The sequence below is a fragment of the Pholcus phalangioides genome, unplaced genomic scaffold (genome assembly GCF_987345545.1).
Source record: "Pholcus phalangioides strain wild (caught in Gottingen) unplaced genomic scaffold, Ppha-v1.0 ptg000008l_1, whole genome shotgun sequence".
Classification (NCBI taxonomy): domain Eukaryota; kingdom Metazoa; phylum Arthropoda; class Arachnida; order Araneae; family Pholcidae; genus Pholcus; species Pholcus phalangioides.
Genome location: NW_028301601.1, coordinates 27,464,052 through 27,483,499, shown reverse-complemented (window position 1 = coordinate 27,483,499; position 19,448 = coordinate 27,464,052). Strand labels below are relative to the sequence as shown.

The window sequence follows — 19,448 nt, the reverse complement described above, 5'->3', positions numbered from 1 at the left end:
AATGCGTTCCCAATGCGTGCGGCTAGAAGTTCCTCCTCTCCCGCCAGTCCCGACAAAAATGGTCTAAAAAAACCTCCTCAGAGTAAGTTTTTCTCTCCCTCATCGTAGTATGTGTGCTGAATTATTAAAGTATCCCTTCTGTAAATTGAAAGCTCAGAAACTATAACTTGGATGATTTCCAGGATACATGGAAACACAAGGGTGTGTACCTCGCGAATGGCCTGCCCATAAATGTTTGATGCGAGGCGAAGATCCAAAAAAACAGAGCTCTATTCATACGTACATACGCGAAGTTGGTGCTTACAGTACTAGCTTATGAGAATAGGGAGGAGACGCGTATTCTACGAATGACGGAGATGGCCACGTTCGCAGAAATTACTTCTGGTTGGAGATTTATCGACGTGGCCACCAAATATATACATGTGTATATTGCGGATGATGTGAGGGAACATTAGTTTTTTGTGATTATAAACGTGCCATAATAACTGAATGTGGTATGATATACAGTACGGCCACGAAAATAAGTAATTGTTGAAACGAGGGCCACACTCGTGACCCGATATGCCAGCCTGGCCCAATACGTTACAGAGTTGGTCGTGGGCAAGCAGAGTGACCGCTCCGCCATTGGCAATGATGAAAGTCATTGGAGGCTGGTCGAAGAGAAACAGAACCTTAAAGCCGCAAGTGTCAAAGGAGCCGCTTTCCTTCCCAATTTTCCAGTCAGTCTGCCCCCACATTAAGCCAGGACCACACTCGTGTCCAGTCAGGCCCAATTCGTTCCAAGATTAGTTATGGGAAATTAGAGTGGCCGCTCCACCATCGGAAATGGTTGTGAAATGTTGGAGGCTCGAAGGTATAGGAAGGCTGGTTTAACAGAACGATTAGTTCGTACCAGCTTTCGAGTCATAGATCCTTTCTTCCCGATCTTCCGATCCGTCTGGTCAAACGGTCACAAAAAAGCTAACAGTCACAATACGGAGTGTTTTAGAAGCAAATATTACCCAAGGAATATTGGGCTAAGCTGGGCAAATATACAGCCTTCCTATGCCACTGCTGAATATTGAGCCAGGCTTGACACGAGTGTGGTCCATGGCTTTAGTCCCAGAACGCTGTCACAACACGCGTTTGCTCATTAAATTGTTCTGAAAGCAAATATTCGCCAAGGACTATTGAGTTTGGCTAGGCCAGTGTTTAGCTAGCCGGCCGCCGGTGCTTTATTGCAACAGTGGGGAGGTGAACATTGAAAGCAAGTATTTGCGTGTGACACTTGGTCTAAACTAGACGTTAGCTTTCATTTAAATATTCACCTGGATCGCGTCATGGGTCGCTGGGCCCCACACTTGTCCAGTATGGCCCAATACGTTCTAAGTTTGGTCATGGGTGAACGTGGTTACTCCACTATTGGCAACGATCGTCAAATATTTGAAGCTCGTCGAAGTGAACGACAAAGACCTTCCAGCCTCAAACCCAACTTCGAGGCGCGAATGCGAGCTGATCTCTCCGTTAAAAAGTCTCGCCGCAGAGAGCAACAGACCTACAACGTTATTCATTCATTACATTTCGCTCACTATGAGTTGAGAAAAAACTAAGTTTAAAAAAGATTGATTACAGGTTGCAGCACTACACATAACAAGCATTACACAAACTTCAAGGAAGTTTCACTATACATACACACGCATTCCAACATGTACCAATTCGTTAGAAGTTCCGCAGAAGAATATGGACGAGGTGCATGTCTGGTTTAGTAGTACCCTCAAACCCAAGTCAAATGAGTCTCCGTTCCGGATATCCCAATCCGTCTGGCCATCTATTGTCTTGTGGCTTGGTGTGGGTGGTTTGCTGGTCTTGGATATCATTGGATTTCCACCGTGGCCCACTTCTCCTGAGACGGACCAGCTTATATCCCCTAGTGGGACAGAGCGGGGATCGCGGTTAGTCTGGTGGTGGCCACCTGTTGTTGGTCCAGTGTGCAGCTAGCTGATGTAACTGGGACTTCATTACAGCGGGATGTGGGTGACAAACATTGGAAGCAAATATTTTCGAAAGACTATCGGGCCAGGCTGGACACGAGTATGACTCTAGCTTTAGTGATATCCATGAACCTCCAGGTTTTTTGCCATTTTGAAAAATATTTGGCAATCACAAACTTCATCTCTGCAGTTTTTATTACGAAGTGTAGATACGACTGGTATTTCATCACCAGCAAAAAATTCCCAATTTAGCAATTTCAATTTTTTATAGGATAGGAAATACTGACCAAATATGACGATCACAAGCTCCCCATTATAAAGGACAATTTAATCATTTTGGTAATTTAAGGCGGAGAAGAGTGAAAAAAGCCAAAACGAGAATTCTAAATATCTGTTCAAGTGCATCAAATACAACGCCACAACAGGCAAAATGCCCAACGAGATGGCTGATTAGATAACAAGTTATGCCCCTCCCTAATTCTGAATTTTCCAGGAGGCTCATTAGCTTCAAGTAACAGTTGATGGGGTTGCATATTTAAACCCAAAAAAAATTTCTTCCACCGGATCTCATTTATGCATATAAGCCCCACAAGGCCGTAGCAAACGGGGAGGGGTAACTTGGGGTCTGTTTCCACCCGAAATGTGAGAAAATTATTGAAGAGGAAAGATGGCTAAATTCATTCTATCACTGGTTCCCCCTCCGAACGAAATTTCTGGCTATAGGCCTCCCTTCTTTGGAAAGGCCAAATGCGTTGGGATGCATGGGTTCTGTTTTGATGGATTCTGAAAGTAATCACCTCACTAATCTCGTTTTCGAATTCCACGTCTCTGTGGCCTTAGTTATCAAGTTAGGAGAGAGGAAAGAAAACACCGAGAAATGGATTGAATTTCTTCCACTGATGTTTCGACGAAATATCTCGTCCGTGATCGCAAAGGGTTTGATCCGTTGTAAAATTCCATACATTTTATGATGTAGGTCATCTTCCGATTTTCAGTCGCTGCAAGTGAAACAGGAAATTTTTACCGTTGAGGAATCGGCTCTACAAAATAACTTGGCTTTTTATCGCTAAAATAAAAAAATCTCAACCCTCAGCGGTACAGACGAATTTACAGCACATTCCTGGTACAGTTCGTACTTCATAACATCTGAGGAAGGCCTCTGGAATGTTTGTCCCTTTGCGATTTTTGTATAGCTTATAAGATTTTTGAAGCCGAATTCACAGGAGGGCCTTCCTTATCGTAAGGGGCAGTTGCAATAATGAAGTACCATTGTTTCCCGATGCGGTCCTATATTGAGTTCACCTTGACATAGGATCGCAGAAGGTTAACCATTTCAGCAGCAATTCAGAGATGTTTCGCCTAAATTGATGTCCTTTTACGGCAATTCCGAGCCATTCCTCGCTTTCTTGAAACCCACAAAAATCGGCAATGCCGTGCACAGATAAGTTTTCTTCTCCTTATAACATGTTTTTCATCGTCTCCCCCCCCCCCCCCAAACTTGTCGGATCCAATGCAAAGGGCGGATTCAGTTTTTGCTCAAAGGTTGATAACGGGAGGGGAGAGACTGCTTTTCTTTTCCTTGGGGGTAGTATAAGAACATCTGCACAATACAAATAGCATTGAAGGACTGGACAAATCCCGCTTCCCACCTCAGAGATATCGAAGCTAGTATAAACAACAGAAAAGAGTATTTTCCTTCTATTTTCGGTGTGTGGGAATGGGGGAAGAGGAGCACTTATCAGATGCACAAAATAGACGGAAAAGTGACATTTTACAGTGTTTAGTGATTTCCACTGTGGCAGTTAAAATTTACAAAAAACCCCACTCAAATGGTTAATAAGGTGATAACGAGCTATTTAATTTATTAAATAGCTCGTAAATGCTGAACAGAGGGTTAAAATCTATGGGGGTTGATTCTGTTTATCAGTCCTTCAGATTGTACTTTCACTTGCCATACTACAGCGAAACGTGGAGATTTGTCCTTCCCGGATGATTAATAATGAACCAGACTTCTTATCAGATGAAGCAACACGGATTGCAACACGAATGTCCAGGATGATTTACCCGAACCAATCATTATATACATTGCAATAACACCAAGGTTTTTTCCAAGTGAGAATATTCTTTTCATTAACTCGGGTAGGATGAAAATATTCCTTATCGTACGATATCAGAGAACAATTGATGTGTTTGTTCTCAATAATGACATAAGTCAGACTCTGTCAATGAACCATTTGAATCGCTCGTTCAATGGGTCGATCCATTCGATAGGAATATATTGTCTGGATATAAGACTGGCGGTGGTTGATGTGCTCAAGGTTGAGGTAATTAGTTTTTCTTCGATTCAGATTTCGGTAGATACGGGAAAGATAGTCGTGCAATTCAGTATCGTGCTCTTCAATTAGCTTGCTGATTTCGTATACATCTGCTAATAATTTAATTTGCTGATTTGTAGCATATGCTTTCGTGCTGCTTATTAGCATGTTTATCGTGGGCCTTAAGCTCTTAGAGGACATGGAATTTGAAATATCTACGATGTCAATATAATACGTCTAGAATTTTATATTCCCCATTCGTGTTACATTATGTTCATTTTACGTGCTTCTTTCGTAACCAGATAATGGCTCGTTCAATGAAGAAGTTTAACAGGTGGTAGAAGAGAAAAAAAATATTTTTTGTTGCATTCGTCTGAGGCGGGGGTTATGTTCCTTTATTTATGGAAATTTCCGGATACACCCATCCTTCGGGAATGCTACGATATCTCTAAGATGTGAGCGGGGTGTGTTCGGTTTTCAAAGGTGGTCGAAGATGTGTTCCGTCCAAAATATTATAAGTTGGTGTGTGTGATTATCATTTAAAAAGCTAGAAATGGTTATCGGAAAATTTTGAGGTAGTGATTATCAGTTATTGAATAATTTCTTATTACTGATTATCGGTTATCAAAAATCAGTAATTTTCAGTTATTAATAAATTCGGAATAAGTGATAACTTACCGATCAATTCGAAATATTGTATGTGATTACCAGTTATCGGTAAATTCGAAATATTGTATGTGATTACCAGTTATCGGTAAATTCGAAATCTATGATTATCAGTTATCGGTAAATTCGAAATCTATGATTACCAGTTATCGGTAAATTCGAAATCTATGATTATCAGTTATCGAAAAAATTTTAACTCTGTGGTTATCAGAAAAAATTCAAATCAGTCAGATATCGATAAATTCAAAATTGGTGATTATCAAATTCCCTACAAATTGAGCAAACAGGTTTTCCGCTGCAAGTAATATCTTAAAAATTGTTGGACAGGGGAAAACGACTGAACAGGAACACACGCCGCTCGCGTGTTTCGCGATAGTACTGGCGTCACAATTGTGCTCATAGATGGTGGATGAATCAGCCTAGTATTTCAAGGATCTCCAGTTCTAAACGTATTGAAAGTTCTTAAATGCTTTTTCTTTCGCATGCGAGATCGCAAGAAACAAATTCCCAAAGTAAATTCGTTATCTATAATTGTCATCCCGTATCAGCCACTCATTCATAGCAATTGTGATAATATATTCCTAAGACAGGCAACTAGATAACAATCAAGATCTTTCTTCACCCCATGCTGATCAAAAAAGATCGGAACCTTCACCGAATATCAGTTTGTTTTTCTTTATCATTTTTGATCTATTATCCATATGAACATGTACCAGCAGGTATTCCAGTACGCCCTAAACTTCGGAATTATATGTCCTTCAAAAAAATGGCTCCTATTGTAATGTCGGAAAACGGAACAATGAGAGCATTTTCAATGAAATCGAAATACATTGTGGCGTCTCTGGGCACCGCAGAAGAAAAACAAATGACCTAGAGCCAGTTTCCTGTTGCAGACAGGCGTTGTGATCTTATTTACTATTTTCTCACATTCATTGTTCATAAGAACGAACATTCATTAAAAAATGAATTCTTTTTGACGGACGAGGGTCTTGATCCGTGACGTTGGGATTTCTCAAGTTTCAGGCAACAACTTCGTGATTTTTCAATGTCACCATCAGGATCGACCTCGTCCGTGAAATGTGTCCGCGTCCCCGAGAAAACAATCGTCCATCTACAGGAACGACGTGGAGCAGGGCACGTCACGCGGCTATTGTCTTATTTTTTTTTGAGGCGTACTTCGCATTCACTTTCGCGTTCATTAGGGCCTCGATCCCGTTTCAGATTCTTATCAGGAAGTTAATTGTATTTGAAAGTTCCTAGAAAAAGGCATGGCAATCCCCCATAATAATGAGATATATCCATTTATCTATGAATGAAAGATTTGGTGCAGATTTCCATAAGTGCGTACCTGGAACACTAGGCGTTACACGTACGCCGTCTGAAGGCTATTTTAGTGTTAAGGTACGTCACGTAGGCAGTGGTTAGGTGACGTCATTACTATACGATATCGGATTTTTTCATCGAAACTGATGAGTCTCCAACTTCCGAATGATCGACTTGCGGACTTTTCGAGATATGCACTGACTGTACATGTTACATGTATTTTTCGATATTTTGATCCTATCACATTCAAAGATATAATGTGTTAATCTCCAAAACTCCCTCAGAATATTCCCCATGTATTCACATTGTTAACTGAAAGCCATCATTCTTTTCTTTGTGCAGTTTTGAGACTTACGCGTACATGTATTGTAACCTGTAATCATGGCTCCTGTAACTGTGTGTCATGCGACCACAACATTCGCACACCACTTATGTGGCTGTCATTTACTTGCGGACTAGGAAGTGCCTAACGCTTCCTCTAGCAGTTTGCGAATCACATATAGCTTGTAACAAAATTGTTTATTCATCTATTTTCATGTAAAAATAGTGTATTGCTAGATATTTGGAATGCAACGGACTTGCAGGGCTAGCTATAATTTCATGCATACCCAATTTTGCAAGCAATGCACTTTTTATTCTGCAGACCTTGCTTTTAACTAATGTATTTTTCGATACATCTTGACACTCTGCCCAACTGTTTTTTTTACCCCGGCGGTGACCTATCAGTTGTAAATTCTTTGGAATATAGACTGGGACACCTTTTCGTTAAGTTATTAACCGATATATTTGTGGCTCTTGTAGGAAATACCAAATTGGCTTTGGCGAAATTCGGCAACAATATTTCAACCAGGTACTTCCTGATCTTCGTTCCGAAACGATGTTTTCCAGGAATAATACTACTTCTTACCAGGCAGGGACCTGGCTCTGTCCCGCTAGGGATTTTAGCCATTTACTCGGCTGAGTTGGTCCGTGCTGAAGGTGTCCGACCGGGAATCCCTCGAGATACATTCGAAGGCCTTCCGGTCCGGCACATCCAGCCCTCTTCCCTCTTTTTATCCATGATGAGGGCACTATCCAGTCCCCCACTCCCATCAAGCAGCCTAGCATTAGTGGTGTCCCTGTGGCCCGCTCGTTCCGACCGGAATAATACTGTATGAAATTCACTTACGGCTCCTTACTTATGTATGCCTACTCCTTGGTGCCCCCGGGATCTCCAATGAAGGCTATGAGCAAAAAACGGGGGGGGGGGCACGGCAAGAAATTTATTCAATTTGTGAACATGAGCTTGCTATATGGTGGTGGTGGGAACAATTATAAATGTGGTCCAAAGGGAAGATCGAAAGCACTTTGAAGGGCCATTTCGTGAGCTTCCAAGGAAAGTGGTTTTCCGGAGAGGGGGGGTGCATTCTTACTAGAAGTACCAGCATACTAATGTCCCTACTTCCTCTGAAAAAAAATGTAGCCACGGATCTATCACGGGGCCCCTGTACATCTGAGGTGCCCGGACTGTACCCGGTTCAGCCCATCCATGGAAATCCATGACTGTCCTAAGGTTCACGGGCCGTACTTGGTCAGACCCTGCTATGGATGGATTCTATATTCTGATGATTGTTGAAAGGGGGCGGGTGTGAAATAAGGCGTAACAGAATGGACCGAACACGACCAGGCTGTCGCTTACGCGATATAAGCTCATTGCCCGAAAGGCGTGACAGTGCCGGAGAAAATTCTGAGTTACAAAAAGAAAAAAATAACTGTCCGTGCACGAGTCCCTTTCATGGGATCTAAGTGCTAATGACTCCCTGGTCATATATGTGCTGGGTAAGAGGCGGTGTGAAGGGTCATCGTAGGAAGTGAAGGCCTACGGGGGGGTGGATAAACGGCGGGAGAGGGGGGTTCTGTAGTATTGGCATTAGATTTTTCCCACCATGACTAACATTCTTTTGAATATAAAAAAATTATACCCCTTGTGGGCCATAGCGGGTGGGTATCATGTTCGTTTTTCTGTTGCTACGGGTGACTGTCAGTGTTGCGCTGCGTTAGGTCCAAATGCCTTACCCAGTTGGATCCAGTCGCAGGTGGGCAAAGTATGACTAGCCCTTTTCTACGCTGCGTTAGGCCCGCGTTCCGTAACTTGTTGGGCCCTCCCATGTCAAAAAAAACAGCACCCGAATGGCATCGTGGCAAGATGTTCGTCTTCCACCATGAAGGTTTTTATCAGGTTCGATCCTGTGGAAAGAGTATAGAGATAGATGGTGCCTTCATTTTAAACTCAACTCTATTGTTACTAAGCAGCTGTATCGAGTTATGACCATATTTGGTGTGCGGTAAAGTAGTGTGAAAGTGTGACTGGACCTTTGCTGCACTGCGTTTGAGTTTTCACATGCCATTCGTAACGCATTTTATTTAGGGGTGAAGGCTCCACTGCATGAAAATATTCCTAAAACAAATATTAAAATTTCTTTAAAAAATTGGAAGGCCTCGTGGAAGAAAGCGAATTTTGAAATGATGTTGAGAATTCTTGCCAAATCGATGCGATTTCCTGTTCGTAAGTCGGGAAGTGACTGAATTTATACCAAATGAATTAAATGCGGAAAGAGAATCGTTCACCAAAAAAGCACAATTATAAATATAGTTATTTCATCAGAACCCACACTGCCGCGAACACACACACAGGCAGATAAATATAAGGCTGTATTGCGTGTCCGCGCGCACATATATTCAGATAAAAGTCCAAAATAAGAACTATCATGAAGATGACGGCTGCAGAAAAGAAAAATGATTGGATGCGCGTGAGCAAATGTTCAAAGAGATCGTAAATTTGCTTCTGAATTTACTGCTCGCATACAATTTCCACATATAACCCGAATAAGAACGGAGAAAACCCTTCTCTGTCCATGTGTGTGTGATGGGACAAAGAAGACTTATACAAGATACGGTCCTTTATAGGCCTTTCGCACCCGAAAGCACTAGTGAATAATAACAAATGAAAAAAAAATCGTATAATATATAAATATACACGCGGTTACGCCATTGTCCTCGAGAATATGAAAAAAAAAAAAGTTTCCTAAACTCTGTCACAATATTCGCTCACGATAAAAGGCGGTACTTTCTTGTAATCAGTGTTGCATTTGCTGGTGTGGAGGCTTACTGTTTTGGATTTGGGATCCGAGAGGTAAGTTTTGTGTTTATTGTGCGTGGTTTCTGAATGCTGTTACCCCTAGGAATGTTAAGAAGGCTTGCGTATTCGGTTCATCTCTTGAATGTTTGAAAGGTAATGCATTTTGAGATATTCGTGAAATCGGTGAAAATACTCGCCAAATTGGCGCGGTTTCCACGAACGATGTTCAGAATCGGAGCTGTTCGTAAGTCGGAGTTTAATTAGATCTAATAGTTCAGAGCAGTGTTTCTTAACCTTTTTCAGCTCATGGGCCCCCCCCCCTCTATGGATCAGATTTTTTTCTCATGACCCCCCCCCCCCCGTCCTATCCAAGGGCCCCCCATCCAAGAGTGAGATACTTTCTATTTTTTTTGTTATGAATGAAATTTTAATAAATCGGATCAATCTCTGGAATCCTGGCTAGGCACGGATTCAAATGATGGATTATCATTTCTCCCAGGAGTCAAATTATATTGTAAAAAACGGTCTGTGTAATACGAGACGATCCAACGAACATGCACGATAAATCGACCCTCCCAACACATCAACCGTTGATCTGGCGGCCCTCCATGCTTAGCTGCAAGTAACAGCTTATATATGAAAATCATATAGTACCAGATCCCATGTAGTGCAGTCTGCAGTCCCCCCGCCCTCCATTATAGACATGAAGACCCGGGTCATGCCCACATAGACCCAAGGGTTGAGATGCTCCTGTTTCTATGAACGGATCTGTGATGAATTCTGAAAGTAGTAATATTTTTCAACCATGTTTCACTTTTAAAGCTTTTCTCTTCACAGCTCTGACTCCCTTCACCACCTGTCGTGGATCACCTTTCTTCTGATTTTCTCCCGTGGGCCCCTAGAATATCCCAGGACCGCAAGGGGACCATATGGCCCCAGGTTGAGAACCACTGGTTCAGAGAATGTAGTGATAAGTACAATCCTGGCATTGGTTGGAAGCACTGCTTACGCGGATACATCGCTCCCCCAGCTTCGCTCAAAAATTTGTTACAGTAATAGCACAGGCGGGAAGTAGAGGTTGACGTTTATTTCCCCCCCCCCCCCAGTTCACTATACATGCATTTTATGATCCACCCCCCCCCCACCCCCGTATCCGTTTGAAGAGCCTGTATTTGCTTCTGAGACCTACTGTGTCCATAGGAATGCTTGGAACGTTTCAAGTATCCCAGGCAATACTTGCGAAGCTTGCTTGCTGTATCCCTCGGGCGGTTTCCATTCATTATATACGTGGTTATTTGTAACTGTAATTTTTACGTATGTGTGTTTTTAACGGACATTTTTGATGACGTGAAATAACTAGTTCTTGTAGTTTTCAGACACTTCTATAAATCCTAGCCAAGTGCTATCCTGGGGAATGACAGCTAGGCTTGCCGAATCTGATGAATGCTCGAAGGTCTCGCCGTATCTCCGGTGAGTGCTCGTGGAGTGAGGCTTGATTTATCCCTGCGGAATTCTCGAGGGGGGGGGGGTTGCCTTAATCTTAGGAATGTTTGAGAGGTGAAATTTCTGGGGAAATGTTCAGGGGGGCTTGTATATATATCTGGGAATGCTTCGGAGGCTTGGATATATTTAGGAATACTTGAAGGTGGAATTCTGGGAATGCTCGGAAGGCATGCGCATCTCCGGGGAATTATCAGGAGGCTTCCGTGGGAACAAAAAATTTGTCAGCTAATGAGGAGTCCTCGTTAAGGAGTAGTAGAATAACTAGAACTTGTCCTCATATAATTTAAAATAGCATCTCATAATAGGAATTGTCCGGTATGGGAGGTTCCACAGCATAATTTTTGCTTGTTTTTAATGGAATTTTTTACATTGTGAAATAACTGAATTTATTTTTTGTATTTTCCAGAATTTGATATTTGCATTCCGTGTAACCACATTTCGAAGAGATGGTGACCAATTACGCTATCTTCAATATTTCGAAGATGTACCAGGACATGTTGGACGCTGGAGGTGATGAATTTTAACATCTTTCAGAGATTTTTCTTAATGCACATATAGTGCCAGCCCGAAAATCGATATAGCCTATTTTTACCGAAGCGATGAAAGCCAAAAATGGATACGTTTACAAGTGCCGTTATTATCAATCAATAATTTAGCAATACTTTTGGAACAGGGCCAGGAGGGCCTCGTTATACTGAGATTTGGTACTATGATTTTCGATACTTTGGTCATTATTTGGCTAGTATATTGAGCTAAGGCCACCCTTATCAGACGCGAGGTACAAAGTACGGAAATAACTTCGGGTCTCCTTAGCCACGATTATATATATTTTTGGGGAATCGGCTTCCAAAGAATCATACATTGTTACAGAATATATAGGAATGATGCTAAAATATTTACTCACTAAAAACACTTCAGAATTAAAGGGGAAAAAATCATGAAAATCCAGAACGAATGGAGAGGGGGTGGGGGGAATCCCAGAGTTGATGAAAATTCAGAAATAATGCGGAATAGTTCGAGAATCGATGAAAATCCCCTGAATCAAATCAGTTGAAGCTCAGACACCTTGCTTACTACACAATAAATGTATTTCACATAGGTACATATTTATTAACTTCTATTATGTTGTGCCCCTTCTAAACTCGGGCTTGATCTCATCGCACACACCTCTGCATTCGTTTGGAAGGGCATATGATTACAACCACCCTATAATACACGCACGTGACTTCTACATATTACTTTCTTTGATTTTTTTAATATATATATGTAAATATATAAATATCATAAAGAAATAGCAAATAACTTCTAGAACGTTTCGAATTTGGTTGAACTAAGAAACTAATTAGATATTTTTTTGAATGTTTACATTTAGGGTTACCAGATAAAAAAAACTGAGAAAGAAAAATACTAGAACGCGCACACTCTCATTGACGTCATTTTTTTCAAATTTTTACAATAGATGACGCCAGTAAAATCTCATTAAAACTTTGGATCACTATTTTCTATATTTAGAGAAGTATGTGTACTCTCCACTTATTACAAGATGCATAGAAAAACTGGCTAATTTTGTAGATATGCTGACTTTTTTGGAAAAAAAGTTTTCATTTCTACCACTACCGGGACTCGAAACCGGGTCCCCGTCCCGCTATAACGCTATCGTTCGCTGTAACGAATACCGTTATAGCGAAAATCTCGTTTTACCGAACACGTTTCTGATCCTCCAGATAAGTTTATATAGGAATAGTGCGAAAACCTGGAATTCCTTTATAACGAAATTCCGTTATAACGAATTGATTTCTCCGGTCTCTTGGAGTTCATTATAACGGGATTTGACTATATTATGTTCCAAAGTGAAAAAAAAAAAAAATATCCCCCAAATAAAAACAAAATATTCCAGTAACCTGAAAAGGACAAAAGAGCGAATTTTCTAAAAAGTAGGGGGACGCTTGAAATGACATCAAAAAGGCCTGCACAATCCTTTCGAAGGAAAATGTATCGTAACACTACTTAAATTTTTTTAACTGGTTACTAACCGTCCTCCTGAAGGAGGACATACAATCCTCTCTAGTGTAATTTCAAGCGTCCTACGCTTCGGAAAATTTGTCCTTTTGTCCTCCTTTTCAGGTTTCCGAAATTATTTTCCTTTTTTTTTCTGTGGAGATTTTTTTCTCTATTTCGCAACATAATATACTTCACTGAGAGTTTTTGTGCCCCCCCCCCTCCCCATACACATTCACCAAGAGTCCCAGAAATTCCCCGATTAAAACCGATGAAAAAAACAAACGGAAAATAATGTTACGAAAAATTATTGTGACTGTTTTTATTCGTAGGAAAAGCGCCATCCATTGTAGTAGAAATTATAAGTCACGTCATTAAGGGCGTCATTTCAACTTTTTCCGGGGGGGGGGGGCAAAGAGCATGTACTAAAGGTACGCATATATATATATCATTTGTAGTGTATTTTCAAAAGCCGGGGGGGGCGGCAATGGCCCCCTTGCCCCCCCTAAATGACGGGCCTGGCGTGCGCAGAGGTATCCTTCTTTTTCAGTATTCGGATCTAGTAACTCAAAATCTCAAACATTCAGTGCTGCCATCTAATGAAGAAAACAAACTTTTTAGAGGTGCAGTAATTGTTACAAATATGAGTCGACGCTCGTTACCGTCGTAACCGTTCCATTCTTTGATAAGTTCCAATTTTTCCGTATTCATTGTTATTTTTCATCTGTTCTAACGACTCACAAGGACCATTCAATCCAATACAACGTTTGAATTGTGCTCACCCTCCTGTTTTTCATATTGGCGAATCTTCATCTTTGTCGAAATATCTTACCGCAGTAACACAATGATAGCAATAGGATATCGTACCGATACCGGTCCGACATCCACTATTGAACGTCGGAAGGAGATTCCTAATTTTTACGTGTATGATATCGAACGATATACAGTGAAACTTGCACGAAATGAAACGTCAATGGACTGAAATAACACTATTCCGTTTTAGACTTCCATTTTGAAAGTGCAAATAAAAGCATTGATCATTGAATCGACTATATTTTGATTCCGTTTAAGACAGGTTTCCGTCTTATACAGTGTCCGTCTTAGAGAGGTTTCACAGCAGTAAAAATGTATTCACTCAATAAACGCCAAAATATATTTTTCTCCAATATACAGTAAAACCTCGATAAGTCGTCACCAAGTTATCAAAAAATTGTGACGGCTTAAGCGGAGTGCCGTCAGTTTAAATGTGCGTTATTGTAAAACTTAAATATACAGTTAAACCTCAGTTTTAGGAAATAAAATAAGGCACAAAACTATTTTAAGTCCTCTATTACATGATCTGTCACCTTCAAATATGAATTAATTTACCTTTGACTAAGGGGGACACTTCTATGGGTGTCCCTTATTGAGAGATTACACGGTCAAGCTTGCGTGGGGACGGCAGTGACGCCCGTGTATGTGTGTGGCGGGGTCACTAGGAGATTGTAACGGTGACAAGTGTTTGCGCGGGAAGGTCTTAACGAGACCAACGTATTTCTGCAAATTTTGATACTTTGGATTCCACGTCCGAGACATTTAGTGCCTATTGGATATATATCGGCTAGATGAATGGATAACTGTATTAGCGACGACAAAATGGTAAGTGCTGCTTCTGTTGTCATTTTCTTTTTGGCCGAGTTTCATCTGTGAATAGTAGTGCAAATGTCGCGAACCATGGTTGGTAAAAATAAGATGATGGTATGCTTTGCGAATAGTGTATTGATAAATAATGATAAGTTAAATGTTAGTAACATAATTGATAAGATCAAAGAAACTGTAGATGATGAAAAGCTACCTCTTCAGGACACTATAGAGTTTATTCTTTATGAACTGGATCCAATTATTCAAGAGTTCATAAATCATAATAAGTTCAGTGAATGGCTATGTGAAATTGATAGTGAATGTGAAACTAATGGTATCTCACGTACCATTATAAAATTAGTTGGAGACTACGAAAATTCAAACGATGCTGTGTCTGATAAAATAATTAGTACCGAAATTTTTTGTAGTATGAAAAAACTATACAATCGTGATTTCCAGAAATGTGGATTGTATTTAAGTAAGTGTAGGGATGACGAAAAATATCCGATAGGGACGCGAAGTAAAAAGAAAACTAAAGTAACTCCTGACATTATTGTCAACGAAAAGGTAATTGTTGAAAAGGAAACACGGACTGCGGATGAATCCCAGGCTTCCCAAAACACTCAACAAGAAAAAACAAAAATCATAGCAGATGATCAAGTGGCTGGCCCATCTCAGCAACCTGATAATTGTTTGCCCAACAAAGCTAATGGAAAGTCAATAAGTAAAAATGTTGAAAAAGAAAATACAAATGATCCAAATCCCACTAACACAAATGAGTGGCAGTTGGTTGAATAAAAGAAGAAAACAGTCAGAATACCCCCATTAAATTTGACAAAATACAAGAACTGGAAAGAACACTCAGTTAAAATTAGGGGTGTTTGTGAATCAAATTTTGATGCCAAAAAAACTGGCACAGCACTGCAATTACACGTAACAACAGAAGATGATCATAGAGCTGTGACTAAAATGCTTGAAAAAGAGGGAGTAAATTTTAGCACATTCACACTAAAGTCAGACAAAAACATAAGAGTGGTTATTAGGGATTTGGATACATAATCTTGCGATGGGATCAAACAATCTCTCGAGGAGTTGGGTTACACAATTATTAGTGTGGTACAGCTAAAGAGCCCCCGTCATAAAGATGATGAAAAGATTATGGTCCCAATACCACTATGGCTCATTGATTTGCCGAGAACAGATAAAAGCAAGGAAATATATCAATTATCTTCATTAAATTACTTAAAGATAAGAGTAGAAACATACAAAAGAAGGAAGGGGGTACACGCAGTGCTACAACTGCCAAGCCTGGAATGGGCACACAGCCCGAAATTGTTATAACCCGCTGTGTCAAATGTCCAGAAAAACATCACACATCACAGTGTGATAAGGTAAAGGGTAAGGACTTACCAGTGTGTATAAACTGTTCCTTAAATCATCCAGCGAGTTTCCAAGGATGTAAAAGGTACCCGGGGAACCTTAAAAAATCTGGTCCTAAAGCAGTTACTGGGTCACAAAAACTTAGACCACCAAAGCCCAGGCTTTTTTCCGTCACAAGTTCAAGTGACGATGAAATTGAGAAAATAGACATTGAAGCTGAGGAATTGCCTCAACAGCAAAAACCAACAGAAGTAAATAATAGACCTACAAGAAGGCATAAGACATATGCAAAAGCTGCAAATGTCCACGAAGAGGTGGAAAATAACAAAATAGAAACTAACAAAAACACAATGACATCAAAAGATGTTAACATGACTGAAACAATCAATAATGTATACTCTGTACCAGAAATTATACCCACATCAACTATTGCAGTTGAACGTAGGGAAAGTGTAAATAATGAGGTAATCGCAAAGATCCCTCCCAACGGGATAGATGGGGAGGTGTCCCAGATTGTGAATACCGGTAATAATGAGATATCATTCCCCTTACAGGAGTTAATGGGTCTAATGAGAAAATGTTTTAATAACATATTACAAGCTAAGACATATCAAGAAAAATACTCAGTATTTATTGATAGCTTTACTGAAATATCTATGAAACTATTATCGGTAAACTTCACCAATGTTCAATAATAGTTCACAACAAATAAAATATCTCAAGATCATGGCGTGGAACGCCAGAGGTATTATTCGTGATCTCCAAGAATTTAGAGAAATTGTTGCAGATGAAGATTTTGATCTGATGTTAATTTGCGAAACATTTTTAAAACCATGTTATACAGCTAAGATAGCAAATTATGATTGTATAAGGAAAGATAGAACGCACGAAAGAGGAGGGGGAGTAGCCTTATATATCAAAAGGCATTTAAATTATGACATTGTTGACCTCCCACATTCCCGAGATTGCGAAGCGTTGGCAGTGGATTTGCAGCTCACTAGCACTAGAAAAATCCGAATTTGTGTTTTATACAAACCACCAAATAATCAATTTGATATCTCTCTGTTAAATCATATATTTGACTGCAATTATGTAACAATTCTTAGCGGTGATTTAAATTCTAAATCACCAATTTGGAATTCAAATAATTACAATGCATCAGCACGTATATTAGAGCAGTATTGCAGAAATAAAAATATTATTACATACGGGCCAAGTGCTGCGACACACTATCCAGATGACAGCAACCGAACACCAGACGTCCTAGATATTACAAATACAAATACAAAAACAACGCCACAACAGGCAAAATGCCCAACGAGGTGGCTGATAAAAAGATGCCCATAAAAATATGGTTGTCATATGTTTCAAAAATACAGCAACCCAATTAAAAATGCAATTAACACAAATTACAAACAATATATACACATGATAAAATATTATACAATGCCCATAAAGAATACTTATGGTTGTCTTATTCTAAGAATGGATAGCTTCTCGATTTACCCCAACATGTTTATCGTATTTCTTTTTAAACGTGTCAATTGTGTTACAATTTACTACCTCCAAGGGTAAGCTATTCCATTTATTAACAACCCTATTGGAGAAAAATTCCCTGCGACACCATAACCTTGCATTGTCCCTCACCAATCGATACTGGTGTCCCCTTGTAAAAGCAGTCGATTGGCGGTGTACTAAAGGTTCATGGTCCCATCCTATCCATCCCATTGAAAATTTTGAACACTTCGATCATATCTCCTCGACACCTGCGTTCATCCAATGTAAACATATTCAAAAAATGAAGTCTTTCTTCATAACTCAAGCCCTGTGTGCCAATAAGGACACGCGTAGCTCTTCTCTGCACCCCTTCAACCAAGTCTATGTCCCTCTGTAGGTATGGTCTCCAAAACCTTACAGCATACTCCAGTCCAGGACGAACTAAGCCTCGAAAAAGCGGAAGAATGACTTTAGGAGAACGCGAAGAGACCTTTTTGAAAATGAGACCAAGCATTCTATTCGATTTTTTGACAACCGCTGAACAATGTTCAGAAAACTTAAGTCGCTCGTCAATGAGAATTCCCAAATCGGTGACTCTAGTTGCATCCGGGATAGTGACACCATTCAACTCGTAAGAGAACCGTGGGTTGTTCGAACGAAAATGAGCGACCATGCACTTATCTACGCTAAACGTCATGCTCCATTCATTTGCCCATGCTGCAATCTTGTTTAAGTTGGTCTGGAGCAACTCCCTATCGCTTTCATTTCCGATTACCCCCATTAGCTTCACATCATCTGCGAATTTGCTAGTAATTCCATCGATACCCTGATCGAGTTTGTCGATAAAAAGTGAAAAAAGTATGGGGCCAAGGACACTTCCCTGAGGAACTCCACTTGTGACGTCTGTCCAACCAGAGAATTCCCCGTTCACCATAACTCGTTGCGACCTATCTCTTAACCACGATTCTATCCAATTCAGCAAGTTGCCCCCTATTCCAATCTCGTGTAAACGCTTCAAGAGTTTGCCATGTTGGACCCGATCGAATGCCTTCTGGAAATCAAGGTAAACAACGTCGACATTTTTGCTCTTACCCAAAGCCTTAGTCACGTAATCATAGAAGCAAAGGAGGTTAGTTACACATGACTTCCCCTTCCTGAACCCATGCTGATTATCCGACAATACATTATTCTCGTCTATCCACTTCACAAACTGCCTTTTGATGATAATTTCCAAAATTTTCGAGAGGGAGCTCGTCAAACTCACTGGACGATAATTAGACACCACTTCTCTACTACCCTTCTTAAATATCGGAACAACGTTAGCCAGTTTCCAATCTCTCGGGACGATACCCTCAGCAACACTACTCCTGTATATCTGTGCGACTGGCCCCAACAATTCATTAGCACCTTCCCTGAGAACCCTGGGATAGATATCATCTGGTCCTGGTGCTTTGCTTGCACATACATTTCTTAGAAGATTTAGGACCTCCACGTCTTCCACTTGAATATCGTTGAGCATTTTATTACCCCATGCAACACCCGTATATCGAATATCATTATCTCCATTAAAAACCGACGCGAAAAAGTCATTGAAAGCACTACACATGCCTACATTGCTCTCTACTTTTGAGCCTCCTATCGAGAGGGGGCCAACTGTCCCCTTACATCCATTATTGACGTATCGAAAAAATGATTTTGGGTCAGAGCCAATGTTATCTGCCAACCTAGATTCAACTTGCTTTTTACTATCCTTTATAATTATTACACTGGTCAAAAACCTCAGTGTTCCTTTAGCAGTAGAGGTAATATCTGCACTTTCGTCAGATCACATTCCAACAATTATTGATGTTGATTTTGAAATTCCCATACAACAAAAAATCAAAAAAGTACAAACTGGCCACTATATAGGCAAGTGCTTACAGGAATTGAAACACCAGATAATGCTAGTGAGTGTACCATAGATATAGAAAATGAAATAAACTCATTAACACAAAAATTGCAGGACACTGTTAATAATTCCACTCGGGAAAGGTCAAACGAAAACAACCCATTAGCACT

General features: G+C 40.3%; 1 protein-coding gene across 2 annotated transcripts in view; it reads left to right on the top strand.

Moving 5' to 3' along the window:
* Positions 1–19,448, top strand: part of LOC149084138 (very long chain fatty acid elongase 1-like) — a 57,371-nt gene that overhangs the window by 17,413 nt on the left and 20,510 nt on the right. For both annotated transcript variants that reach the window (XM_089234483.1, XM_089234484.1), the window contains exon 2: positions 11,302–11,405. In XM_089234483.1, the coding sequence (XP_089090609.1) occupies positions 11,342–11,405 (64 nt within the window). In that variant the 5' untranslated portion in view covers positions 11,302–11,341. The remainder of the gene's footprint in view (positions 1–11,301; positions 11,406–19,448) is intronic.